The following is a 27,707-nucleotide window of genomic DNA, read 5'->3' on the forward strand; positions in this document are numbered from 1 at the left end:
TCAGTGTGGTTATCACATCGATATGCTGGACCCACTACAAAAATACCATAATCAATCAATTATACCATATATCAGTCAAAAATACCATAATCAAACAATCAACCATACAAAACCCTTCACATATATACCACAGAGATCTTTATCATTTCAGTGAGATGCCGTCAGTCAGTGCATCAGGATATTAATATTAATATTCATTTAGATTTTTTTAACCACATCTTTTTTATATAAAAACGGATTTGTTTAAAAGAGACCATTACAAAAGGTTTTAGTTTGTTGACTTATTATCAATATTAAGGCTTATGAATCAGTAGCTACTATGAATTACTCAGAATTCTACAAAAAATCACTATGTAGATATGTAGTTATGAGAGGAAAGATTAAGTATGGACCCACTGATGAATCTTTACATTGAGGGTCAAAAAGGACTACATCATAGTCTGCATTCACTGGCTAAAACTAGAGATGCTGTGTTGACTTCGGTGACTTTGGTGCCGATATCAGCAGAAAATGCTGAATTATCTATGGGAGGGAAACAAATCCAATTAAATCCTATAACAAATCTGTCATAAAATAGCACACATTCACAGATGTGATGATGTTAGCTGTGGATTTATTCCTGTGGGGAAGTAGAGTTTTTGAGTAGTTTGAGTTTGATAACCAATTTTAAATGTTCTTATTAAGTGAAATTATTTAATTAAAAATATAAATTTTAAAGCTTAGTGGTTTTTGAAAAAGAAATGGCGACTCAGTGTGAGCTGGCCCTTAATATCAGTATCATGAAAGAAATAGTGGTATTGTGCCATCTTTAGGTAAACCCAATAAATACAACACAAGCCCATAGGATGTTTCACTCACTGCACTCATCGAGGGGTTCGTCAGAGTTGTCTCCACAGTCATCATCCACATCACATTTCCAGCTCTGCGGGATACACCGGCCGTTCCTACACTTGAACTGGCCGGGACGGCAGGTTCTGCTGGAGCAGTGTGAGGGGTCCTCGTCTGAGCCGTCTCCGCAGTCATTCTCCCCATCGCACTGCCAGGCCTCTGGGATACAGCGTTTATTACTGCACTGCCACTGGTGCGACTCACACTGGTGGGTGGCTGAGAGAGAAATAAGCACACTTTAAAAAGTGTGAAGCTATGTAACTTTAAGATGTTTATGTATGTGTGATCATCATAGGAGAAATGTAAAATGGGAAGTTTATAAAAGTGTTTTTCTACATTTGAACTTTTCATCAGAATGTAATATATCATCACTGCTGTAAGGAAACCTCACAACTTCATTTGAAAATCCAAGCTGCCCTTTTGTGAACATTTCATTACAAATAGGCCAAAAAAAAATTCCTTCTGATTAAGATACACTAACAAATTACGTTAGAAACATTTTTTTCCAGCTTTGATGGAAATTTGACATGTGAGATTTCTTAAAACAATTAAAATTTAAACACCATTTAGTTACTTCACATATTTTCTCATTATGTTAATATTAAGTTAAAATGAAGTGACCCTTATTAGTCCCACAATGGGGAAATTTCACCTCCACATTTAACGCATCTGTGAAATGAAGCACCACATACACATTAGTGAGCACACACACTAGGGGGCAGTGAGCACATATGCCCGGAGCAGTGGGCAGCCCTATTCGCAGCACCCAGGGAGCAGTTGTCCAGTTCCCTAACCCCTAGCCCATGACTGCCCCCCATATAAGTCCTAAATTTCAGCTATGAGCAATTTGTGCATTGCAGTCAGCAAAATAACAATAAACAGAAGCACTAACAAAACTTTTAAGGTGGACTAATCAAGTTCATCCATACCACACAGCACAGTGTCCTCATCTGACCCATCAGGACAGTCCTGGTTAGAGTTACAGAGGAAATGTGGGCTGGTGCAGTTCCCGTCATTACATTGGAACTGGCCCAGCCTGCAGTGGCGGAGAGGGCACGTGGAGGGCTCATCAGATCCATCCCTGCAATCACGCTGGCCATCACACTTCCACCAGATAGGTATACAGCTACATGGGGCACAGACAAAAGAAGGGTCAGTCACTCCGTCAGAAAATAATCAGTCTGATGATCAAATAACACAAAGAATTTAGCCCTCAGGCATACTCTCACAGTAATGAATACTACAAGTCAAAAGATTAGCCATCAACTAAGACATATGTAAGTACTCCAGTCAGAAATATTGGCCTTCCATCAAAATATTGCTATTTAGACACTCCTTCATCACAACTTATTGGCTGAAATGCACTAACAAGGATCACTTCTCCACTAATGCACTTTTAATGAGAGACACATAATAATTAGAAAAATAATTTCTACACTTTCCAAATCATAATTTCACTAATGTCAGAAAAAATTGTTTAAATTAATATTTTTGGTTTCAAAGGCTTCAATTTATTTATATATACATTTTTGTGGATGTTTTAAGCTTTTTAACTTCTAAGTAGAAGCCTTTAATCAGGATCAGAGGCACACAATTCCAATCCTGGAGGGCATGTGTCCAGCAGAGTTTGATGATTTACATGCTCAAACACACTTTGTTACTCTCATCTGTTAATTGCCAGGTTTGGTGGGTGTGTATGGATAGGGGAACTACCAAAGTGTGCTGGACACTGGCCCTTCAGGATCAAAAGGCGTTTAGATCAAAATATATTTAAGGATTAAAAATGAGTATATATATATATGTGTGTGTGTGTGTGTGTGTGTGTGTGTGTGTGTAAAATTTATAGGGGAAGCCCCAGGCCAGAGGAAAGACAAGACTTGAGGTGCTCACCGTTCATTGTCAGCACATCTGTACTGCGTGCTGGAGCACATAGGTAGACAGCGGGCCACACCCCCAATTTGTACAGTCAGGAAGTGGTCAGGGCATTCACAGGTGTAGCCTCGCCCTCCAGCTTTCAGCAGACATAGGTGAGAGCAGCCTCCATTGTTTAGGCTGCAGGGATTAGTTACTGCAGACAAAGGAAGAAACAGTTACACCACATCAACTTGCTGCAGAAAAAAAGAAATAAAGGCATCAAAAGGGCTCTTTGGAATGATGATGTAAAAGGAAAACACACTTCTTGTCAACTAAAGAATATTTCCACAGATGGGTCTTGACAAGTAAGAGTGTGGAATACTTTCTTAAAGTTCAAATAACCTACAGAAAACGTAAATGTCCCAGGAAAAATACTGTTATTCATATACAATCGTTACACTTGTGGGTTCTTTAACTAAAAAAGGTTCTTTATATTCACACATCTCATCCACTGAAAGTTCCTTCTATTGCATCTCTTCAAAGAACCCTTCTAGTACCTTTATTTTTAAGAGTGTAGGGAAACAGGGGTTTGTTTGTCTTCTACAACAGAGATACATCCCCTCTTTAAAAGAAGAGCATATCTAAATACTTCAAGCTATCTGTCTTGGCAAAATGTATTATTGATAAAAGGGATTGTCTTTCCTCTCTTGCTAAAGAGGGGGAGAAGAGAAAACACTTACTGCATTGTCTCCGTCTGTGTAAATATTGGCACACACTCTAAAACGACTTAAGCAAAAGTATAAAGGGATAGATAAAGATCGGAGATAATAGGTATAATCTAATCCAAGAGGATGCTAGCATGTAGGGGGGTTTGTGATTACACCGTGCTTGAGTTACCCTGTCCTGGTTTTACCTATGGGCTGGCGGTAAGGGTGACACACGTGGATGTCGAAGGGTCTGTGAGTGGTGTTGACAAGAGCCTGGCGACCGCTGCCATTGTACTTATTGCCTTTCTCTACTGTGCGGGTGTTCCAGTCAGTCCAGTATACAATGTCCTCAAAGACAGTTAAGGCAAATGGGTGAGGGAGCACACCATCATACACAGTGTGGCGGTGACGGCCGTCTAGGTCTGAGTATCTGTGGACAGAAGAGAAAATGAATTTGGGGGGATAGGCTTTAAGAAATACTGCCAGTATATAACCAGGGCTATTTAAATCTCAACTTCATCATCTCTAGAAATAACAAGAGCACATTGTAATTTGACATGGCTTCTCACTTATACCTCACTGAAACTCTGTCAAACATGCACACTCTAAATAGTCAGTACCACGTTTGTGTTGATAAGTAGAAGAGTAGATATTTTATTATTTTATGTTTTAGATAGATGATTTGAATTTGATCACTAATTACCACTCATGCGGTTTCTGATAAAGTACTCTTAAGTTCTTTGTTATCCAAGTGTCAATAGTTTCACTTCAGTATTGATTTGGGCTTCTCTAAAATACTATGTATTTTAAACAAGCTTTAAAGGTACACTACATTCACATTCCCATGTGAAAGGGCATATTTGTGCCTAACGTTTTTTGTTGTGTCAGCATGCCTGCGTTTTTTTTTCCCTCTGTTTTCTCCCCTCCACTTTTGGGCTCTCGCGCCCTCTCTGTCTCTGTAGGTGGAGTCAACTGTCAATCTCCATTGACAAGATAACCTCAGGCCAGTCAGACGTCCTCTGTAGCGATGACGTATCATTCCAATGTGTGCTTTCTCAACTTTACCATGGGTAAATTTTGTGAGCTTGTCTCTCATGCTGAAGGAGTACTTTAATTTTGGTATTTTATCTGCATGCTTTTAACTTTGTTTAACAAGAGATTGCAGCTGTTGTGTTGGGAGTGTGCTGTGGTTGGGTAAGTTTCATCAGCACACTCCCAACTTTACAAGAGCTGCTTGATTATTTGTACCACCTGGGGATTCAATTAAGCAAGAGGGGCATGCCTATACATTTGTTTTACATAGAGGTTTACTCCATCTGGTTCCCTAGGATAGAGGGCATCGTTTTGTTTTGAGCTTTTCTTTGGTACAATTTACAGTTTTATTCGTCCAGTGTGGTACCAGGTATCATAACACATTTTTATTGTGGTTGGTTTTAATAAAACAGTTTCAAAATTTTTTTCAAAAGTTTTATTTGTTCCTCATGCTTTTATCCCTTCATCTCTAGTTCAGTGTTTTTATGCCACATGCTACTCATCCCACTGCTCCCTAGACAAAATGTGGCATGCCAAAACATAACTAGTTTTAAAATAGAAAAATAAAATAAAGACTCTGGAGTGAAGACACAGCGTAAAGAAATCATAGTGGCTAACACAGCAAAAATTAGCGCATGACATTACCATGTATTGTCATGATAGTTTATGGTAACAATACACTGTTGTATTACTAAACAATATCTATCATGACAACTTATGACAGCATATAACATCAACCATGTAATGTTGTGGCTTGGTTACATCAGTGTTATGTAGCAGAAATCAACTATTATAACAGCAATTCTAATAAGAGTAAGACCAAAGTAGAAATGGCTTAGATGTAGCCCTTCTATCGTGTATCAACCATTCCACTTACTCTATGTATTCCAATACATCAACCATTCCACTTACTCTATGTATTCCAATACATCAACCATTCCACTTACTCTATGTAATTGAGGTGAGCATCAGACCAGTAAAGCATGTCATTGGTGTAGTCGATGGTCAGACCATTGGGCCACTCAATCTTAGTGGTAATGATGGCAGACTTGTTGTTGCCGTCCATCCCAACACGACCTATGAAAGCTTTATCTCCCCAGTCTGTCCAGTACACGTATCTAAAAAATAAGATTAGCACAGCATTAGTATAAATAACAAAATCACTACTTCTTGAATAAGAAAGGATTATTAACTGTAAAACAGACAAATATCAGATACTTACCCAAACTTTGGATGCACCACAATGGCTCTTGGATTCTCAAAGCAGTAGGTGTTGTTAGCATCCACACAGTGCTCAGCCAGTTTCCGCACAAAGCGTCCGTCCAGCTCTGACACTTTCATGCAGTCCAGAAAACTGTCCACCCAGTAAAGCTTCCGGCCCACCCAGTCCACGGCCAGGCCTTCACCATGCAGGACCCCATTTACCACTACTTCTCTGTCTGTCCCATTAAAGAACATCCTCTCCACTACCCGGCGGCTCACATCGATCCAGTACAGCCGTTTGTCCACACGATCAAAGTCCAGCGCCACCACACTGGTCAAGCCCTGCAGGATGAGCGAGTAGGCCTCCCCATCTGTGGACAGGTTGCGCAGGTAGTAGCGGTTGCTGAAGATCAGGTAGGGGCTGATATTGCTGTTCTGCCGGCAGCTATGACCATCCGGCTCGCGCAGGAAGCCTGGGGCACACTTACACACATATGAGCCCACAGTGTTCTCACAGATCTGACTGCACACGCTGGGCGTGTCCCAACATTCATTCACGTCGTCACATGTCCTGTTGTCAGACATGAGGCGGTAACCAGGGCGACAGGTACAGATGAAGCTGGTTGGAGTGTCTGTGCATTCGTGGTCACAGCGGTGCATAGAGGGGTCTGTGCATTCATTAATGCCTGAAGACAAAGACCAGTGACAATGCAGTTACTAAAGCAATGCCTTCACAGGCCAGACAATAAGCAATGAACATTAGATACAAAAGTATAAGTATACTGTGATGCATTAATTTGAAGGTGCAATTAAACTGCACTGATTCCACATATGCCACAACAAATCACATTGTTATTCAAATAAACACACTCAAAGTTGGAATTACTTGCCACATTAACATGTTTATTATTTTGTACAATGTGGACAATACAAACCATTCACCAAAGGTATTTTCAGATTTCTAGGCTTTACTGAATATATTAAGAATTATGTGAACAATGAGATATCAAATAATAATACACTGCAATTATCTATTAAGTGAATTCTTGAGATTAATATTTCATCATCCATTCATCATGCTTTAAAATTTTATTTTTTATTTACAGCTTCCTAGTTTCCTACTAATCATTTAAAATTTGTAAAGTCACACAGGACAGGCATATTAGATTCATTTTAAACATCTGCCACCATACTGGTTTTATGTTATTTAAAATGGTGATTCCAAACTTAAATTTTTTTATTTGTACCCATTTTAAGGTTTTTTTATTTCTTTCTGGTTACATTTAACATATTACATGGATTTTAAAAACAATTCTGAATAATAAGAAAATAATCCATCACAAAATTTAAGATAATATGACACACTGAATAGTTTCCTAAGGAATAGTAATTAAATAGTTGTGAGGTCAGAGATTTACAGCCCTAATCCTCTATGTACTTTAAAGCCAAAGAGGACATCCATTACAGAAACAGAATCAAAGATCTACAGTATGTGGGCCAGGTCAGTCAAAGAAAAGGATTAACTTTTTAATCCCATGACTACCTTAGACTAGGGCTAACCCTTGTCCTGGAGTTGCCCTGGTCTGCATATTTTTGTGTTTTCCTGCTATTCCGGACCCTCTTCAACTCAGGAACTAGCTGATTGGTTAAACTGGGTATGTTAGAGAAGAGAAAACTCCAAGATGCACAGGCCAGGGCTACTCTAGGACTATGACTGGTAGATACGGGACTGGGTTGAATGTCCAAATTCATATTACATTTCAATCCCAGTGTGAAACTGTTCTGAGTGATGTGTACTCACCACAGCCTTTCTCGTCGCTATTGTCATTGCAGTCATCGCTGTGATCACACACCTGGCTTGCTGGCACACAGTTTCCATTCTCACACCTATAGTTCCCAGGAGGACAAGTAGGGGCTGGAGTCCGGCACAGGCTGTCCAGCTCGTCCGACTCATCACCACAGTCATTATCACCATCGCACTGGAAGTCCCGTGAAATACAGCGGCCATTCTGACAGGTGAACTGGTGCTGCTGACATGCCTGGTATGTGCAGCCTTGCTCATCACTGCTGTCACCACAGTCATTACGCCGGTCACATCTACCAAAACAGATGCAATACTGTTTCTATATACTTTTGAACACGTCATTATTTAATATTAAAATTTCCCTGATTTTCTATGGGAAAATAATGTAACATATCATACAGCAAACAAACTTAAATACGGCATCTTTCTGCAAATTTCAGTGCAGTTTCTATTTATTTGCTGAGTTTAATATATTGTAACACAAATTTTATGCCTTGTTTTTTCCAGTATATTTAATTAGGCAAATAAGTAATTGTGCATTCAAATGTGCAAAAGTGGGTTCTCAGATAAAATTCAAATAATCTTATGAATAATTTTATAATAATTGAGACACTAAAACTATTAAATGACAAATAATGAATTGAAAGGTCACCATACGTGCAACACACTGAACAAAAAACATATCTAATTATTTCTGCTGCACAGATTTAATTTGTGCTAATTTCACTTTAGTTGCAGTCATTTTCTGCTCTTTAGAACATCCTCTCTCCCTCTTCTTGATGGAAACTTTCGTTTTGGTCACTGCAGTATGAAGCTGATGTTATTGGTTTTGTATCACATCCGTGGCCAAAAGTAAAACTGAGCTGAGAACAGCAGCCTCTCTCCAATAACGGCATGCCTGACCTGTAAGAACTGCGAATGCAGAGGCCGTTGCTGCAGGTGAACTCGTTGACAGAGCAGGATCTGCGTGTGCAGTTCTGGTGCTCATCATATGCATCAGAGCAATCTGCATCTCCATCACACACCCAGTCCCGGGGGATACACTTCCGCTGTGGAGGCCGATTATTCAAGCAGGTGAACTCCAGAGGAGAGCAGGTTCGGTTAGCTGAGGATTAAACACACAAAGACAGGCTACTGTTACATGAAATGTAAATGTGATGATCTGTCTGTCTCTGGATCAAATTAGACCTGAAAAGAAAACATTCTTGTGAAATAAGCATCTAAATCCAAGGCTGCATTCCAATTTCCATATGCTGTGCAAGAGGGTAGATAAGAGAGAAGCTTTTCAGTACACAGAGGTGCCTTACAATGTTTGACGTTCCAAAACATTCCATCACTCACTACACATTTTAACATTTTAAACCATTGCAGAATGGGGCATCCCTTTGGTTTCATGTGAATCAAACTGGCTAGGTCCCAACTGAGTGAACTTTGGCTACACATTCTTTTAGATTCTCAACTCTGGGCTTCGTATTGAGCAGACACACTGGACACAGACCATATGGCAGTGGTGATCAAGAGAGTGCCAGCCAGCAAAGACTGCCACAAAGCAACGAGTGAGGCAGGAAAAATCAGGAATGCAACTTCCTTACACTGAGGGTCCAGACCACAGCCACGAGCCAGAGAAGCCCTACTGCACACTTACTGAGTTATCTGACTGATCCACAAGAGAAGAGAAGAGAACAGAAGAGAAGAAAATGCACTAAGGAGAAGAGAAGAGAAGAGAAAAAGGAGAAGAGAAAAAGGAAAGGGGAAAGAAAGAGCAGTGTAGAGAAGAACCAAATAAGAAAAAAAAATAAGAGCTTGTGGTTTGTAATCGTAATGCCTTTATAATTCAGTAACCACTATGTATCCTGGAACTACTCTACAACTAATATGCAAGTTCTGGAGAGTGTGTTAAAGGGAAGAAATAGCGAAACGTGAGTGGTAGGGAGAAGACACAAAGAGTGAGGTGATAGAAGACAAGCACTCACCACAGTTGTGTCTCTGGTCTTCATCACTCATGTCACCACAGTCATTGTCTCCATCACAGATCCAGGAGGATGCAATACACCTGCCGTCATCGCAACGGAATTGGTCCAAGTTACAGGTCCTCACCACGGTGGCTGCAGGGTTAATAAACATAGCAAGAAGGCATGCCTCAAAAAAAAGGAGTGGAGCCTGAAAGAGCGTCATGCCCTCACAGTTTTAACAAAAGCGATTGAGATGAAGACAGCATTCATCACCAACTTCGCTCACAATCCTGATAACATTCACAACAAAATATTGGTGGATGCACAAAGAAAGTAAAACACCCTGAGAGAATAAGCATTGAAGTGCCGCATTCCTATTTCTAGTGTTCTGTTTTAACAAAAGGCAATGAGGGCCTTTTGGGGGGGGGGTGTCTGACAGGAGGCTAGCCACTGCAGAAGAATGTGGCAGACAATAAAAGGCTGGACTGACCACAGGCCTCCCGCACACACATACACAGTTTCGTGACTTTACTGATAATCATTCACCCCTAGTGGTACAAATAAATCCATTTCAGTGACCCATTGTATAATAATGTGTTCATATAAATAGAAAAAGTTGGTGCAAACAAAAGGGATTTTCAATGAATTTTTTTATTCAAAAACATGTTTAATGTCTGATTTTTTAACCCTGGCCAAAGTTTTATTACACACTTCTATAACCTACGAATAGCTTAGCCAGTTTACACTGAAGTTCCTGTAGTTACAGAAAAATAACCCATAGTATGTAATAAGCCCGCAATTTTAATGGTTTAATTTCTTCAGAATTAAATTATTAAGATGTAAACAAAGCCATTCTAAGTGACTTGATGTCAAAAGGTGCACTGTGGTGAAACCATTTTGTTTACAATGATGTTGATGGGGAACAGTGGATGTTATATTTACAGTGTAAATATAGCCATTTTATTTGCTAATCTTAAATAACCTTAAATAACCCACAGTCTTCTGAGTTCTGAGCAGACACTCTGGACACAGACTATGTTGCAGGGGTGATCCAGACTAAAAATGGTAAAATATTGATAAATCTGATTTTTTTTTACATTTTAAGGATTTAATTAAGTGAAGATTTCAGCGGGCTTCCCCCTTAAAGTACTTACATATAACTTTCACAGGAAAATAGAGGCTTCATGTTAACATAACACCATAATCAAGCCTGCTATTTTGGGCTCCTGTGTGATTACATTGGATGAAATGTGGAAATCCTTAGTAATAACATTTCTTGTTAAATTGCAAATCACTAACACCTCTTGAGATAAAAGGTTTCCATAATTTAAAACTACTAAAAAAAAGTACTTGTGTGCCCATTTTGTCATTTGAAATATTATACTAATAAAGTAATGCTTTTTTATTGTCCTAATACAATGTTCACATGTTTAATCTCTTACACAGTCAGATATGAACAACAGTTGATTGTACTATAATAGTGATGACTAACACTGCTTAGTTCCGGTAAGTTTACTCAGAGCAGCTTCCCGTAAAGCCTTTCTTCTACAAAACAGAGACCAGTGAAATCACTGGGGCTTGCAATTAAGCATCCGTAACTGAATATCAGATGAATTTTCCTGTTTATTACTATCAACAATGTTTTCTCCTTTTTCAAAAAAGTTTAGATTATACACGTGAAACTGAAACAAAGGACACATTACGTTTTCTTGACAGTTATGACTGTTTGAATACATAACTCACTGCAAGTGGAGGGTTCATCTGAACCATCTGCACAGTCAGTGCCTTCATCACAGTACCAGTGTGCAGGAATACAGCGTCCACTTGAGCAACGGAATTCATTCTGGGAACATGTAGAAGTAGCTGAAAAGAGAAGCACAACAGAGGCTTTCAGTCACAAGCATCCTTGAAAACATGTTTACTTGACCTAAAAGCTCTGACACAATTAAATTGCTCACTGACCTCAAATTATTTCTAGAAAACTGAGCACTTAAACCAAAAGTGAAGTGATGCACTTTTGAATTTTACAGTTTGGCTGAAATTAGACTTTCCTTTCTCAAACTATTTTTTACCATTGCAAAGTTTCATACACTGTAAAATATAAAAATCAGTTCAATGTAAATTATAAAGTAACTTATTCTACAACTTCTATGGCGGTAACTCAACCTGAGGAGACGAGAGTTCGCCTGACTTAACTCCTTAAATGTCCATGGACCCACCAACAATGTTACACACTTCTATAACCTAAGAATAGCTCAAACAGTTTGCACTGAAGTCCCTGTAGTTGCTGAATGATGATCCTTATAGGCCTGGGATTTTAAGGGGTTAAACTTTGTACAAAAGTTCAATTTTCAGTTCTGCATCTCAGTTAGGTAAACAATACAGATTTTTTTCTACTTAATTTTCCCACTACCAGGGACCATTTTCATTACATAGTCCAATCAGGCATTCCTCTTGGATGGCTGTGGCATCACTAGGCTCCAAACTCACTACCTCTCAAAGTTGGAGTACATACTTAGATGTGTTGCACCACTCAGAAGCCACTGGAGCTAGTCAGACTTCTGGTGACCATAAATGTTTATTCTTCTAGTTAAAAAGTGAATCACTGAAAACACACAAAATATACAAATAAAGCCAGCGTGGATTGTACCAGCTTGCCAAAACAAGGTATTATTTCATTAAAATGTGGACACTTTTCTCCAAATTGCATTTACCTCAGCCAAACTGTAATACCTATAAAACAACAGAGCTCATTTACAGCTCGTTTACAGTTTTAAAGATGCAGTAATAACAATACCATGTTTAATTCTAGGGGATAAAAAAGTGTTGGAAATGGCCATTAAAAAATAATTAATTATGACAATGTTTGGCATACAAAAGCACTCAAATTTTACAAATGGACCTTAAGGGAAAAAATTAAATACAAGAAAATGCAGGATATTGGTCCATTAAGTTTGTGTGACCACATAAATCATGTAAATTCAAGGCTCCACTTTTTCAGTGTATGAAAGATTAGCTTCCAGGTTTAAGAAGCAAGCTTTTCAGAGTATGGATAACATGAGATACTCAGTGTATCTAAGTCAAAAACTAATTATATGCGATCACGAAGCAAGTCTAAAAAGCGATTCACCCTCAATTTGCCATGAATTCACTAAACCCAGATTTGTTCCAGCTGACCTTTAACTTACTGGGGAGCTTTCTTGGACATAGATTAAATCTAATCCTGGACTAAAAAGGAAATTTAATAAAGGATTACACTGAAAGTGTAATTCAGTCCAAGATAAGTCTTAATCTGTGTCCAGGAAATTAGCCAATTTTTTACAAAATCTCTAGCAGAGGTATACAGACAGTATAAAAATACATTCCATTTTCCACAAAGACCAAAATGAGGGTGTCTAAACTGTCAACCCCTTATTACAATAAACCTGTGTGCCAACTCACCGCAGTGTGTGGGGCTTTCATCACTCATGTCTCCACAATCGTTATCCCCATCACACAGGTAAGAGCGTGGGATACAGATGTTGGTGGTCTGGCATTTAGTGTGTTCAGGCTGGCAGGTCCTTTCAGCTGGGAGCAAGAGAGCAAAATACATCAAAATAATGAGTAAACTAAGAATGAAAAAATATTTTAATGTGGTTAGTGTAGTGGATAACAGATTTGCTCTTCAAGCTGCTGACAGAGGTTTGATTCTCCACCTGGACAAGCACACTATACTATACCAATAAGATTCCTAACAAGCAAGACTCCAAACACTACCTTCCTTTACTTCTATAAAATGATGAAATTGTAAGTTGCTCTGGAAAAAAGCATTCCAAATGTAATAAATGTAAATGTACAATGGAAAACAAAACTGCAAAACTGTTACGATGATTAGAGTAACTGAATATCTACATGATACTGCCTATTAGAAGCAGTGAAAAATTCTGATTGACTAATTAGATATTAGGGCCACTATTAATTAAACTAATTAAAATCATCAACTGAAATTGCTGTTCTTTCTGAATATGCATTAATTAGTTGGCACTTTGCACAATGATGTATATAAAATTCACCTATCAGTCTAAGAAACAGCCTGATGGACACACAGCTAGGTAAGTCATACCTACTGACTTACACCTACACCTACATGAGCACCTACTTGCTTTTTCTCATTTTGGTGTTTGTCCTTTTTTAAAACTATAATTACTTAATTTCTTATCATTATTAGCTCATACAGCTGCTTACATGCTATTACTACCACTCATTGTCATAGCCCTAAATGATATTTCAGCAGAAGATCAGACACTTTTACATCAGACATACCACAGTTCTGTTCATCTGACGTTCCATTGTCATAACAGTTATTGATGCCATTGCACACGTATTCACGAGCGATGCAGCGGCCGTTGTTGCAGGTGAACTCCGTGTCCGAGTCACATGGGCGAAACACGCACCCTGCCTCATCACTGTTGTCTCCGCAGTCGTTATAGTGATCACAGCGGTAGTGATATGGCACACACTTGCCGTTTCCACAGGTGAATACAGTGGGCTCACACGTGTGGAAGGCTGTCAATGACAACCAGAAGGAGACAGAATGTTTTTATGAAACAACAAGCAACAAGACTACAAACCAGTCCTACATGATGCCCTGCAGCACAGAGTACAGTGTTTTCACCCATACAATAGAAACCAGCACACTGATACACCAATTGCTCTAATGTCTTTAATGACTAAGTTTTAAAGTGTACAAAAAAGTGGACAGAGCAACTAACAGTCTAGATTTTTCAGGAAGGTACCTGCCCAACTTGAACACTTGGACTGTGTATGAGTAAATAAGGGAGTTCTCAAAGACCTGAATTTACCTGATAAGGAAATAAATGCCGCCACTTGTGGGACTGCATGCAAAAGAGCAGTGGATTTCTTTAATGATTAGTAATCTGTAGTAGAAGGTTATTCAAGTCAAACTGGTCTACAGCTATTCTACAACAGATGACTAGAAAAGGATAATTATACACACCAAAAGCGAAATCACTCTTGGATCCTGGAGAGAAAGATTAAATTGCAGAAATCAGAGAACAGCAAGTGGCAGCCAATTAGCAAACAGATAAGAAAGAAAAGAAAAGGCAGCGAAGACAGAAACAGCAAGCATAAAGACCACTCACGTGTAAAACATATAGATTTGAAGCAAAATACTCAGACAAACAGATCAAAATCAGTATAGCAGTCCAAACAGACTAATAAGAACTCCACAGATAAGCCACACTCTTCAAAACAAAAGCTTCTAAACGATTCTTGACTTGGCATTCTTCCAATGCAGGGTGGTATGGTACAGTTAGAAATCTGTGATCATGCATTTTGTCGTCATTTCCACGATCAAGTGATGGTATGGACAGTTCTGGACTTGGGTTTGTAACTGTACTGTAGGGCTAAAAATTCATTTTTATATTGAAATAGCTATTTGAAAAGTACAATATTCAAAACGCAACAGCTGCAGTTTTATTATAGCTTACATTCTCTTTAACAATAAAGATAAAATAAGGTGAGAAAATTGAACCTATTAGCACAGGGTTTGTGAACTGCTTACAGATAGGTTAGACCAATCAGATGCAACTAAGAACCTGTGCTGTGACATCACAACAAAACTAACTGGCAGTCTGGCACAGTATGTTTAGGATTCTTCCAAAAAAGGGCCTAGAACTTAATTTATAGAAAAGAATCACAATTGAAATGACAGCTGGATTCCAATTAGATATTGTCCCCAAAACGCTCAGCCCTTCCGTATCGTGCTGTACCATACTGACCATTGGAAAAATGCCACAGGATTCAAAAGAAGCTCAAATAAAAAAAATTAATAGGTAGAACCCTGGAAGCCTCTTGAAATTAGTGTAACTCTGAAAGCAGAGGAAACACAGCAAAGCCAAAGGCAAGACAGGAGACCTTTTAAACTCCAAGGAGCTGTAGGTCAGTTCCTCGCTCTCTCAAGTACATTTCCTATATATTATTTTAATAGCAGTTTCCAAATAATTTACACAAGATACTGATTAAGTCTTAAGACTATGACTGAATAATAAGACTGAGGCTGAAGGGGTTAAGTTGGTTTTGGATTATAGGATTAGCCTCTTTGCAACAACAACGTGTCATCGGTAACACAGCTTACCACACACTCTCTCCAGCTCATCACTGCCATCTCCACAGTCATCATCATTGTCGCATTTCCACTGTGCACGGATGCAGCGGCCATTCATGCAGGTGAACTGTCCAGGTTGGCAGCGTGTGCCATTATCAGGGATGCAGTATTTGTTGTCAGCCAGGTACCAGCGACCTTCAGATGGACACTGACACTCTGCCCCCTGAGGACCTATGCACAAAGCATCATGTTACGGAGTAACAGCTATGATTATCTACGAATTGCTCAACATGGCAGTGGTGGTTTTAACCATAACATACCCCACTATAAGCTCCAAGGCAGTTTTTCCAACTGTTTTTTCCAAAATACTATTTTATTAAATCAAAATAAAATTGAAATCAAATTAAGACAGAAAGTAAAATCGAAAATCGAAAGGTTTCACCAAACATTTATACATACCTTGAGTTGCTATTTATATCTTTTATATCTAACACAAACTGACTTAGTAAAACTACTTAGTAATTTTTTTATATTTTGCTGAAAAAAAAAACAGATTTTGGAGATTGAGAGGGCTACGGTGAAAGATTGTCAGCAGATACAGGTATACATTCAAAACTACTCAAAATTGGGGTGCAGTATTTAAAGAGTTTTTTGGCACCTGGAGTGCAGATATGACTACAGCCTCCATTGAACTGTTGACAGGGGCTGCCACATTGCTGCTGTTTGCTGTTGGACAGTACATGGATGTCCATTGGCCGAGATGGAAGGTTCTGGAGCATGACCCTCTGGTCTGAGCCATCATGCTTGTTGGCTCTGTAAATGCTCCGCGTATTCCAGTCTGTCCAGAAGATATGCTGCCCATACACAGTCATGGCGAATGGGTAGATGGCTGTGCTCACAATGATCTCACGGTTAGCCCCCGTAAGAGAACAACGTTCAATCTTCTGTCTGATTACACAGAAATTAAACAACTTGAGAAAGTTTCAGTCTAACATGCTATCACGAGTAATAAATAATTATTATATTATCATAATAAATAATAAAATGATCATTTAGGGAAAAAATCAGTAATTAGAAAAAACAAAGCTTGACACCTCTCTGTACTGATTTGTTAGACTTTCTATATATTAAAAAATGTATGTACTATCAAAGTACAACCAGAGAAGCTAGAAAATCTTACAGGCTGGCATCGGCCCAGTAGAGTCTCTGTTCATCATAGTCCAGGGTAAGGCCATTTGGCCACACCAGACTGGAGTTAACTATCTCTGTCCGGAAATTTCCACCCAGAGTTGCACGCTCGATTTTAGCATTGGTACCCCAGTCAGTCCAGTACATGTACCTGAATCATATACATAGAAAGATTCTCTTCAAACTACTGAAAAAACATGTAGCACCGTACAAAGCTGAAGAACTGAGGGGAGAGTGAACAACAAATTCAGTTCATCCAGACACAGACATGCTGGTGAGTATACATCAATGCTGAAGATAGGAGAAACTTACCCACTGCAGGGGTCAAGCATGATAGCTCGTGGTCTGGGCACATGAGCTATAAGAGTCCTTTGAGATCCATCCACAGCCATTGAGCTGATGGTCTGATTTACATAGTCACTGTAATAGATCCTTTTATTGATCCAGTCATAGGCAATACCATCAGGGGCACCCAGATCTAGGTATAAAGAATAAATACTTTTTACATTTATACAGCATAAGAATGACATAAGGATTAGGGCATAAAAAGAAGTACTATTATAACTTAGAACCATTAAATTGTCTTTTCCTATGTTTTAAATACCTTTTCCTATTTTTTGTGAATTGATATAAGTGGACTGATACATGTTATTATAGCTGCTTAGATTATTTTCTTTTTCACTTATTTTGAACGAAAAAGAGAAATGATCTAAGCAAAATATTTGGATTATTTAATTGCTGAATGCAGGCCTCTATGCTCTTTTTGAATTTTGTACTTTGGGTGGCCAACATAATATTACATGTAAAAAACAAAGTGGAAGTTCCTCTTTTTTATGTCACATATCCATGAAAAGATTTTTTCATGTAAAAAACTAAATATATCATTCAAATATGTCTATTTTCATTTACACTAATGACATCCTTCACACTAACAGTGTATATTTTCTGAGATCTCACTGGATAATGCAGTTCTGAGGTCCCAGTTAGTCAAAATGAGCTTTTCTTTACATTTAGAATAAAAGTCCTGACCCTATTCTGAAGGACAGTAGGTTATTGCTCATGAATACATTTCTGCTAAATTTTTATACGAAATGACCTGGAAACCATTTTATACAATTTAACATTGTGTAGTGTTTTCTTGATTAAAAGAAAAAATAATGACGTTTCAATAATCTGGAGTGTTTATTTACAATGAAATTTTACTTGTACAAAAAAAAAAAATCTAAAAGCTCAGGTTGTGCAAATGTATGTATGTTTAGGTAGATAACATCTAATTTTCATATGTGAATATCTCAATTTTTGGCAAAATTTCCAAAAGAATACATGCAAGAGTATCAGTAATAAACTGGCAAAAATTAACTGTGATAGCTAGTGTTTAAAAAAATACTCCAATCACCTGTAGTGTCTCTCCTTAAGGAGTAAATAAGATTACCACAGCAATAAATTTCAGAATAAAAGTGGTGAAATGCATTTCCGTACCTGTAGCTACCACAGTAGCAGGTGAGGTGGGAGACGACAGGCTAACGTAGCTGATTTTGCTCTGTCCTGGTCCAGAGCTTTGAGTGAAGTAGATCCTATTGTCCAACCTGTCATAATCCAGAGCAATAGACGTCCGGGCCACGTTGACCACAGGGAAGGGCAACGAGTGGTCTTCAGGGTCCAACCTTAGAGAGCGAACTGTGCTCTCTGTTGTGTATATGAGGTAATCGTCCCGGGACACCACACAGCTCAGACCATCCACAGCCAGGTTCCCAAAGGCACAGGCACACTTCCTGGTCTGAGTGCCTGGCAGAGCAAAGCATAAATGAGCACAGCCTCCATTAGACTCCAAGCAGGGATTGTTATTGAGCTCCTGAGCTGATCTGGGCTGTATCCTCTGGTCAAATATGGTGACGTCTCGCAGCATGTTGATGTTGTCTCTGATTACTGATGGTTGGTCAGTATTTCCGGGTTCTTTGCTGGCCTGGAAGACCTTTTTCAAGTTCCTGTCCACCCAGATGATGTTATTTTCAAACACACTGATGCCATATGGGGTGGGGTAGCGACTCCCATACCGTACAATCTCTGTCTCACCCCCATTAGGATGCACTCGGGCTATCATGTCAAGTGAGTCATCCACCCAGTAGATGTATCCGTTCCTGTGGTCCAGAGCCAGGCCCCTTGGTGTAATGATTCCAGACGAGACCAGTACAGTCCGGTTACTACCATCCAGGAAAGCCCGCTCAATTTTGGGGTTCTGCCCATAGTCAGCCCAGAAGAGATATCTGTTTTTGGGGTCTACTACAATATGACGAGGCATGTCCACCTGGGTCTTCAAGAGTACCTGTCGAAAAGTGGTGTTAAGGCGAATGACTTCAATGTACGTCTCTGTTAAAAAGGCGTTTGTGAAGTACAGGTTCCCTGAAATACAGAGAAAGAGAATTTTAAGAATTTCACAATGAACACATTTTAACTACTTTTTAACTACACAATTGGCAAAATATATTTCCAAACTGTGGTCCCATAGAATATATATTTATATTAAATGTCACTACTATACTGACTTTTCTTATTACACTGTGCACTTCAAAGAGATGGCTCAGTTTCATATCAGTTGCATCTGACAGAGATATATACATAAGCATGTACTGTAATGGTACTGCTCATTTGGAGACATCTTGTTGTATTTTGAAATCTGAATCTGTTATTTTTCAATAATGTAAGAAAACATATATTCAAAGGTTTTAATCAAGTGTCTTCCTTTGCATGACAAGGTATAAGAGCACATTTTGCACACATAATGATTTGACTGTTTTCTTTCTCAAGCTGTTGTTAAAAGCACATATTAAAAATCTTAAGCTCCAAATGTTGTTGTTTAAACACCTCAGGAGATAAAATGTGTGGGGTTGGCAAGGCGTCCTAAGACAGTACCGTTACAAATATTTTATACTACTGTTATAATTTATACAACAACTGTCGTCTAAAGTGGTTGCCTGCCGTGTTTAATTGCACAGTGAAGTTTTGCTCATTTTTGTGAAGCATGTATTTACAGGAAATATTTGTATGATTACTGACCTTTAGTTTCTATTAGCAACTTAAGTACCATAGCTCCAGTGCTAAACTAAAGACGTAAAATTTGGACTTTATACATGCCTTATCTGATCGACTAAGAGGATCAATAAGAGGATTATCCTTTTAAATACACTTTGAAAAGTCAGGTGTTTCCAAATTTCTGATGGGTAGTTTATGTTATGTTTCATTTGAGTTGTATTCTACTGTCAAAGCACAAAACCAGATTACAATAGCCACACACCTGCTGCCCAGTCCACAGCGATGCCTCGGATTCCATTGCGTCCGATCCCAGAGGTAATGATGCTGCGGAATCCAGATCCGTCTGGCTTGATCCGACGAATTCCGTTCTGAGAGGCAACAGTGCTGCTGAAGTCACACCAGTACACAAACCCAGATTCCATGTGCACATCCACGTGCAGAACATTACGACCTATAGTGTACACACAAACACACAGATAACTGCACTGACCAAATTGACAAATCCACAGCTACTAAAAAATCAAGTGCAGGTTATTGATTATGTAATCAAACTATTACGAAACCATATCACTTACTGGGTAATATATAACACCCGGCACATTAAAAAGCAAATAAATACTCAAAACAGCCAAAAACCTTTCCAAAAATCTGTTCTGAATAAAGTTTCAGCTCCGTTATACAAAATAATTGTAATATACTATTTATCACTGTTACACTCACCTCTCCCTGCCACAGGCACCATGGCCTCAGAATGATCAGCTCCCTCCAAACTGAAGCCCTTGATGGCCGTCAGCATAGAAATGACCACGTAGGACTGGAATGGAGCACAGGTTCTGTTATCAGGCTTGAGTCGGAAGCCTGTAGCGCAGGCACAGGAGAACAGGCTTCCAGGACGAGGAAGGCACAGCTGCTCACACACACCTTCATTATTACTGCAGCCATTGGAAGAACCTGCAGAGGCTAAAGAGAGAGAGAGAGAGAGAGAAAGAAAGAGAAAGAGAGAGAGAGAGAGATAAAGAGAAAGATAGAGAGATTTTACAAATATATCCAGTGTCATCCAGTGAATCAAACCATTTCTTAACATTCTTATGCAGTAAGTTGTATTGAACATTTTGTATACAGTCCATTATCAAAACATTATTAAAAATGATCTCATTTACAATCCTGCAGAAACAGTGCTATGATTGTGATTGACAGCTAAAAGTATATGTTTCAACTCTAATTGTAGCCTCTCCTGCTTTTGGCTGGACAAAGCTGCACAGAAAACACTGTTCAGTGCCAGAGTAATGAATCTCTCCATTGATCGTGAAACAAAGGGATACTGAGGCTACCCTGCAAAAAGTTAAGCATCATTCTGAGACAGAAAGGAACAAATTGGTAAAGTGATCCCTCGTTTAAAGTCATTACTTCCTGGTAATTGCTACATGGCTATCTGGGATAAGATGGCTTCCAGAAAAGGCCATAAGTTTGCCTTGATAAGAATCATGTGGCTCAGAGGGCCAAAAAATCCCACAGATCAGATCAGAGCAGATTATAAGCTCATAACAGATGTTTAATAACTTATACTTACTCTCTCTGTAGTGCACTTTGAGTACTCTGAGACCAGCTACATTGTCCCGCAGCACAACTTTGTTGGCTCCTGTGGCTTTGTCCACACGTTCAATCACCTCAAAGTCCCTATCAGTGAAGTACAGGTAGTCCCTGTGCACAGCCACACCCCACGGATGAGAAAGGCCAGCAACCACAGTGATGCGGTTTGACCCATTTGGATCTCCTCTCTCAATCTGTTTGGAGGTTTAGAATAATAATAACAACAATAATAGGAAAATTGCTATTGAATAAGAGCAACAATTGTTACTTATTAATGCTTAATTACGATTTTAAAAAAGCATTAACTCAACTGTTATCCAAGTAGTTGTACAGTAATTACTCCTCACTATAATATACTACTATATTACACTACATTTCTCTACAATTTATTACTATATTCATTAAAGTGTAATGATTTACAAATCTTGAACCACTATGGTAACTACATGTGCATGATTTCCTTAATTAATCCTAACCAACAAGTAGGTTTCAATTAACTGAAGCTTAACTACTCAATGTGTAACAAAGTTATTCACAGTATAGACAAGAAATATTATCCCATCAAGATCAGTTCTGGTATGTAACAAAATCATAATATCAAAAATAAACAACCAGTAACTCCTTTTCTTTAAGTAATTACTAGTGGTCTTATTGTATGAGTAAGGCGTTATGAATAACATTAATATTTGAAGACTGAATGCCAAGTCATTAAACTCTCTATTCACAGTAGCAGTCACGGTAATGAGTAATTTATGAATTGACCAAGCAGTAATTGAGGAAACTTGAAACATAGTTACTGTAGTGATTCAAGATTGATTACTAAAATGTAACATTTTCGATAGCACTGTGGTTCATTATAGTAAGGTATAATGATATATTGAGGTATAATGATATAATGATAGGGTAACTCTTTATTACTTATTACTAAGTTATTAAGTAGTTAAGCATAGTTAAGGAATCATTAAACATGTAGTTCAGATTTTTTTCAAGACTATTAAAATTACTGCACTTTTAGTGTCAATTAAGTAGTTTACTACAATCATTAGTCACTGATAAAGTACTATTCTGTTAACACTGCTTACTTACTGTCAAGTTAATAACTACCTAAGCACTAATTAAGGATACGTATTGTAAAGTATTCCCAAAAAACAACTGCTGACAGAAGAAATGTAACTAACCACTCCAGACCCTGTGACGGCCCAGTAGAGTTTGTTCTCTTTGATGTCAATAGTGATAAACTCCACATGGTCGAGGTTGTTGGTGTAGAGGATAGCTGAGTTAGAACCATCCATGTCTGCACATGCCACCTTGGCTGGAATGCCACTCTCTGTTCCTTGATCTGTCCAGTACATTTTCCTGTAACACATCGCATGGAGCAAGTTAAGAATCCATTCATCCATCCATTTTCTAAGCTTCTCCCTCAGGGTCACCGGGGGGTGCTGGAGCCTATCCCAGCAGTCATCAGGCGGAAGGCAGGATACACCCTGGACAGGTCGCCAGTCCATCGCAGGGCAAAGTTAAGAATCCACCAAATATAAATCATAAAAGTTCTACTACTTCCAATAAATTCACCCCACATAAAAATATGGATATATTCGTTGAGACTGACATTATACCACACTGGCCAGCCAATTTATTAGAAACACATATATTGTGGTTTGTTTCTGAGCACAGAATGACTGCAGCCACTCTCGCCAGTGACACTGATTTGTAAAGACTCCTTTATCTCCTTGGATTTCCAGCAGCATGTGTGTGAGCTGGGTGGACTGCATGAAGTCACACTGACAGAGCCCAGTGAATATGGGGATCAGCATCTGTGCCAGGTCATTGCTAACTGGGGCTTACCCACGTGCCGGGTCCACAGCTATGCCAACTGGGGTGCCTGCGCCAGTCGGGGTACCATTGTTAGTGAGGAGAGTCTTCCTGTATTGCACTTCGCCTTTCAGCCTCAGTACCTAAATGAGCAGTTGCAAAAGAGACATTTGTCACACAACATTTAGTGTAAAAGAATAGTTATTTTTCAAAGGAGGCACAAAGTTTACCTGAAATTAATCAAATAAATGGTCCAATAATTGACACAAGTGTTTAGCTGAGCACTGACTGTAAGAGTACCTTACCTCTATGGACTGTGTGGCTGGGTTGGTGTAGTATAGATTTTGAGACATCCAGTCAAGAGCCAATCCCACTGGAGATCCCAAGATAGCCGCTGGGGCAAACTCAGTCCTGTTAGTGCCATCTGACTTAACCCTGTGGATCTCCCCCTATATAGGAGACAGATTCACCAACTTAGCTACTTTTTTTTCCAGTTAATGGCAATCAGGTCAGTGATGATTTAGAAACATTTGAACATTTAATGAAACAACATTGTAATAAAATAATAACAGACTTCAGCATTTTAAATTCTAATTTGTGAATGACTAATTAAAGAAATATCTCAGGCTTACAGGGTGTTCAACCCAGTAGATCATCTGCTCAGTATCATCAAAGTCCACATCGTATCCATTTTGCAGCCCAGCAACAGGCACCATAGCATCATTGCTCTTATCGTCTGGGTTGAGGGAAATACCATAAATGATGCTGTCCCTAACAACCACCAGGAAGGGTGCGTCCACTGTAAGATAGCATTATGCAAGGACCATGTCAGTTGCCTACTCATACTTAATAAAGATTCACATACAGCGACAAGGCTATATCATTTTATGACTTTATTTTGTACCCTTCAATGCGTAAATGACATGTAGGGCAAGAAATAAACTCAAAGAAATAAACTCATTATTTAGGCATTGTATGGCAATACTTGTCATACAATGCAACCTCTTATTACACATTTCTATAACCAAAGAAAATATCTCCATTATTTTGCTTTGAAGTCCCTGTAGTTAATGAATAATAAGCCTTAGTATGTGACACACCTGTAATGTTAAGGGGCTAAATAACAGTCTGACTACAGGTCACCAAAATTCAAGATTTTCATAAGACTTAGATGTATTTCTAAGAAACAGTGAAAGTTCTCTACAGAGAGCACGTTCTACTCTGTCATCAGAAATTAGGATCAGTGGGCACTCACTCATTCTCTTTCGGGGTAATCATTCATCTCTTAGTAGAAAATGTGCTTGACATCGCTGACAAAAGTTGAAACCTGAGAGTGGCTGGACGGTTGCCCTAAAAAGGACCCACTGGATTTAAGATTAAAGCTCTCTTGTCTGTGCTCAGCCATAACCATAAGCTGAGCTCAGACCTTTTACGATTGTAAATATTTGCCCTCAGAGAGGGAGAGATTATGGAGCAAATTGAAAATGGGATGCTGTTGACAAGATCTTCTTCTCATGAAGCATCGTACATATCCAGTGTCACTGAGGAATACTTCATTCAGTCAGTGAAAAGGAGATTAACTGGGGTGAGGCCAAAGTGAAAGACACAGCCACATTCACATAAGGCAAAAAATGTATAGAAAAAAAATCTCACAAATGACTTAATGGAGAGTAAACTAATACACCTCCTTTCAACTTTTTGAACCTTCCTCATATGATAACCAACTTATGAAATATGTTGTATAATAAATTAAAGAGGCAAATAAAAAGTACTTCTGAAGAAATTGACAGGTGGTTTTCTTTTGGTTGGTTTGTCATACCTCTAGTACAGGTCACCTTGTCAGTTGACAGTGTCCAGCCTGAGGGACAGGCACAGGAGTAAAACCTGGGGCCAGATGAGGAGAGCAGGCAGATGTGGGAGCAGGTACTCACTGCACAGACGTTGTCACCTGCCCAGGAAATAAAACACATTCAGAAGAGACAAATCACTTGAGAAAATGAATAGGTCAGAATCATAAATCTGAGGTGATTATTATTATGGCACCTTTCTCTTTAACAGTCATTTAATTGTTGACTCATTAATGCACGAAATGTATTCAGACATATACTGACTATGTTTGCAATAGGAACTGCTGGCTTTAAGCCCCATCACTATTAAAACCCACTATTAAAAACATAAACAGGGCTGTTTTGGCAGGACTGTTGAAAGTGCTCAGTGGTACCTGCTGGCTGTCTGGCTGGATGCATTGCCACCAAACCCATGGGCTGGGGCAGGTTATACAGCATCACCGTCTGGTTCTCTCCATGCCACTTGTTGGCCCGGATTACACGATTGACATATCTGTCGGTCCAGTACACAAAATCCTCAAAAATGGTAATTGCATGGGGGTGTTGTAGTACCTTTTCATTGAGAGACAAGAGGCAGATTTTATTCACATGGGTTAAGGGCATAAATAATTGCACATGAGTAAGCAACGCAAAAAAAATTCTCACCAGATCGCTGGCCAGAACTTGTTTCCGGTTGTTTCCATCATAATCACAGTAGTCGATGAAATCCAGGTAAGCATCAGCAAAGTAGAGCAGACTGTTGGGATAGTCTATGGTCAGACCGTTGGGCCAGTAGAGCTTGTTGCTGATGATGGTGGTCCTCAGTGTGCCATCCATGCTGGCTCTCTCAATGCGAGGGTTTCTTCCCCAGTCCGTCCAAAACATGAGGTGAGCGCTGAAACCCAGACATAAATGTAAAATAGTTTTCACTCATTATTACTAAATGACAAGGAAACACTGAAAAGCAGTGTTTTGAGTTGTGAGTTTCTTTTAAATTTCCTATTGACTCCTTTGAATGCATGAATGGACAAAATTCATGGTCAGCCTACAGATACATTCTTACATAGCCATGGTTGCTAGATTGGACAAGCATCACAGGATGCTGGCAAAATCTTACTCAACCTGAGAAACTGAATTTAATTTTTGTTAAAATACAAAACATAGATCTATAATTTTTTGTTATTTATATTTATAATTTATTTATATGAGGTTGAGTTTCCAGTACTACAACACTGAGTTGAACGATGTTGCTGTGGTTAATCAAAACTAAGCATAAATAAACATATTCACACCTACAAACATATTCACATCTATAATTTTATCTATATTTTTGTTTATTTATATGATTTTTGTTTAAGTACAAACATGCTGAGTGCCCAGTTCAAAGTACTACAATACCTACAATAAGCTGGACGATGTTGCTGTAGTAAATCAAAACTTTAGATTAAAAGATTAAAATCTTTAGCTTTAATACATAATAAAATAATTATAAATAATATAACAGTGTCATGTTTCTGCAGCAATTAATTGTTATGATAGCTAACAAGAGTACACTTAGCAAAAATCAGCATGTGATATAAGCTGTCATGACCCAAACATGATGTTATCTGTAATGACACTTATTGGTAAAAGTTAACATGACATAGTTATTCTGCTAAAGAAAATCTGTCATGACCACTTATATGACAGCAAATAACTGCCTTGACATGTTTATGGTACGGTTAACACAAAACTGCTCCTTTGTTTTACTAGCTCTCATTGTATTTGGCATTGATCAGTGTCTGTATATCACTGAGCTTACCCATTCCTGGGGTCCAGCACAAGTCCTCTTGGATTTGATACATTCTGACTAACAAGCACTGTTCTATGGGAACCGTCCAGTTTGGCCACTTCTACAGTCTCCAGAATGTAATCTGTCCAGTATAGGTTTCTACCCACCCAGTCCACTGCAAGGCTCTCAGTGACCGTCACACCACTGTCAAAAATCTGTAAGCGTAAAGAGAGGCTGTCGGTTGTGTAATTCACTTTGTAAGACAACGTAAAAAACTAAATTGGATCTAAAACTGGATCTAAAAGCAATGATAATTATTTATGGCAAGGCCTTGAAGCTTTTGGTTTAAACAGTAGCTTGATTGAGTAACTATAATAAATACTTAGATCTCACTCAAGCCCTGCTGCATCCTTACCACAGTCCTGTCACTGCCATTCTTATGTGCACTCCATATTCTGTCCTGGGTAGTATCAGACCAGTACACACGGTCCGTCACTGAGTCAAAATCCACCGCCACAATGTTTCGACCATCTCGGACAAGGGAGCGCACCACATTCGGCTGTGAGATGATGTCATCAGATATGATCTGATTACGACTGGCCACCAGCAGAATTGCTTCTCGAGATCCTGTCAGATTGTGAAAAGAAATGTCTATGTGATACGTAGCACAAATTCACTTTTTCAGCATGTTCCTGCTATCGCTCCAATGGTTCAGAGACAGTGAAAGAAGTCTCTGAACAGCCACACAGAAGCACAAAAAGAAGCACTGTTGTGGAATAACGTTCAGAAAAAAGGTATATCAAATTACAGCATTTTTCAGCAGGTTATCTCTGTGGTGGATGGGTCCATGTGAGTAGTAAGGCTCATAAACAAGCCTTTGTCTGATTACTAAGACCTAATTACCCCATGCGAAAGTTTGTGACTGACATATATGTTATTTGTCT

The 27,707-nt window shown here is 38.9% G+C and overlaps 1 protein-coding gene across 1 annotated transcript in view; it reads right to left on the reverse strand.

The window, feature by feature from the left end:
• The window catches only part of lrp2a (low density lipoprotein receptor-related protein 2a), a 77,778-nt gene that overhangs the window by 18,479 nt on the left and 31,592 nt on the right, over positions 1 to 27,707 (reverse strand). The window contains 30 exon segments of the mRNA XM_037539160.1: positions 1 to 34; positions 859 to 1,104; positions 1,818 to 2,014; positions 2,779 to 2,956; positions 3,656 to 3,879; positions 5,429 to 5,599; positions 5,704 to 6,370; positions 7,486 to 7,781; positions 8,392 to 8,593; positions 9,462 to 9,593; positions 11,184 to 11,303; positions 12,882 to 13,007; positions 13,743 to 13,985; positions 15,577 to 15,777; positions 16,205 to 16,494; positions 16,727 to 16,885; positions 17,047 to 17,212; positions 18,214 to 19,134; positions 20,027 to 20,215; positions 20,485 to 20,724; positions 21,335 to 21,548; positions 22,533 to 22,710; positions 23,200 to 23,309; positions 23,472 to 23,615; positions 23,799 to 23,965; positions 24,986 to 25,114; positions 25,388 to 25,565; positions 25,659 to 25,887; positions 26,794 to 26,978; positions 27,179 to 27,390. The exon segment at positions 1 to 34 is cut by the window's left edge and continues 95 nt beyond it. Coding sequence (XP_037395057.1) covers positions 1 to 34; positions 859 to 1,104; positions 1,818 to 2,014; positions 2,779 to 2,956; positions 3,656 to 3,879; positions 5,429 to 5,599; positions 5,704 to 6,370; positions 7,486 to 7,781; positions 8,392 to 8,593; positions 9,462 to 9,593; positions 11,184 to 11,303; positions 12,882 to 13,007; positions 13,743 to 13,985; positions 15,577 to 15,777; positions 16,205 to 16,494; positions 16,727 to 16,885; positions 17,047 to 17,212; positions 18,214 to 19,134; positions 20,027 to 20,215; positions 20,485 to 20,724; positions 21,335 to 21,548; positions 22,533 to 22,710; positions 23,200 to 23,309; positions 23,472 to 23,615; positions 23,799 to 23,965; positions 24,986 to 25,114; positions 25,388 to 25,565; positions 25,659 to 25,887; positions 26,794 to 26,978; positions 27,179 to 27,390 — 6,748 coding nt within the window.

Source organism: Pygocentrus nattereri, chromosome 6 (assembly GCF_015220715.1).
Source record: "Pygocentrus nattereri isolate fPygNat1 chromosome 6, fPygNat1.pri, whole genome shotgun sequence".
NCBI lineage: Eukaryota > Metazoa > Chordata > Actinopteri > Characiformes > Serrasalmidae > Pygocentrus > Pygocentrus nattereri.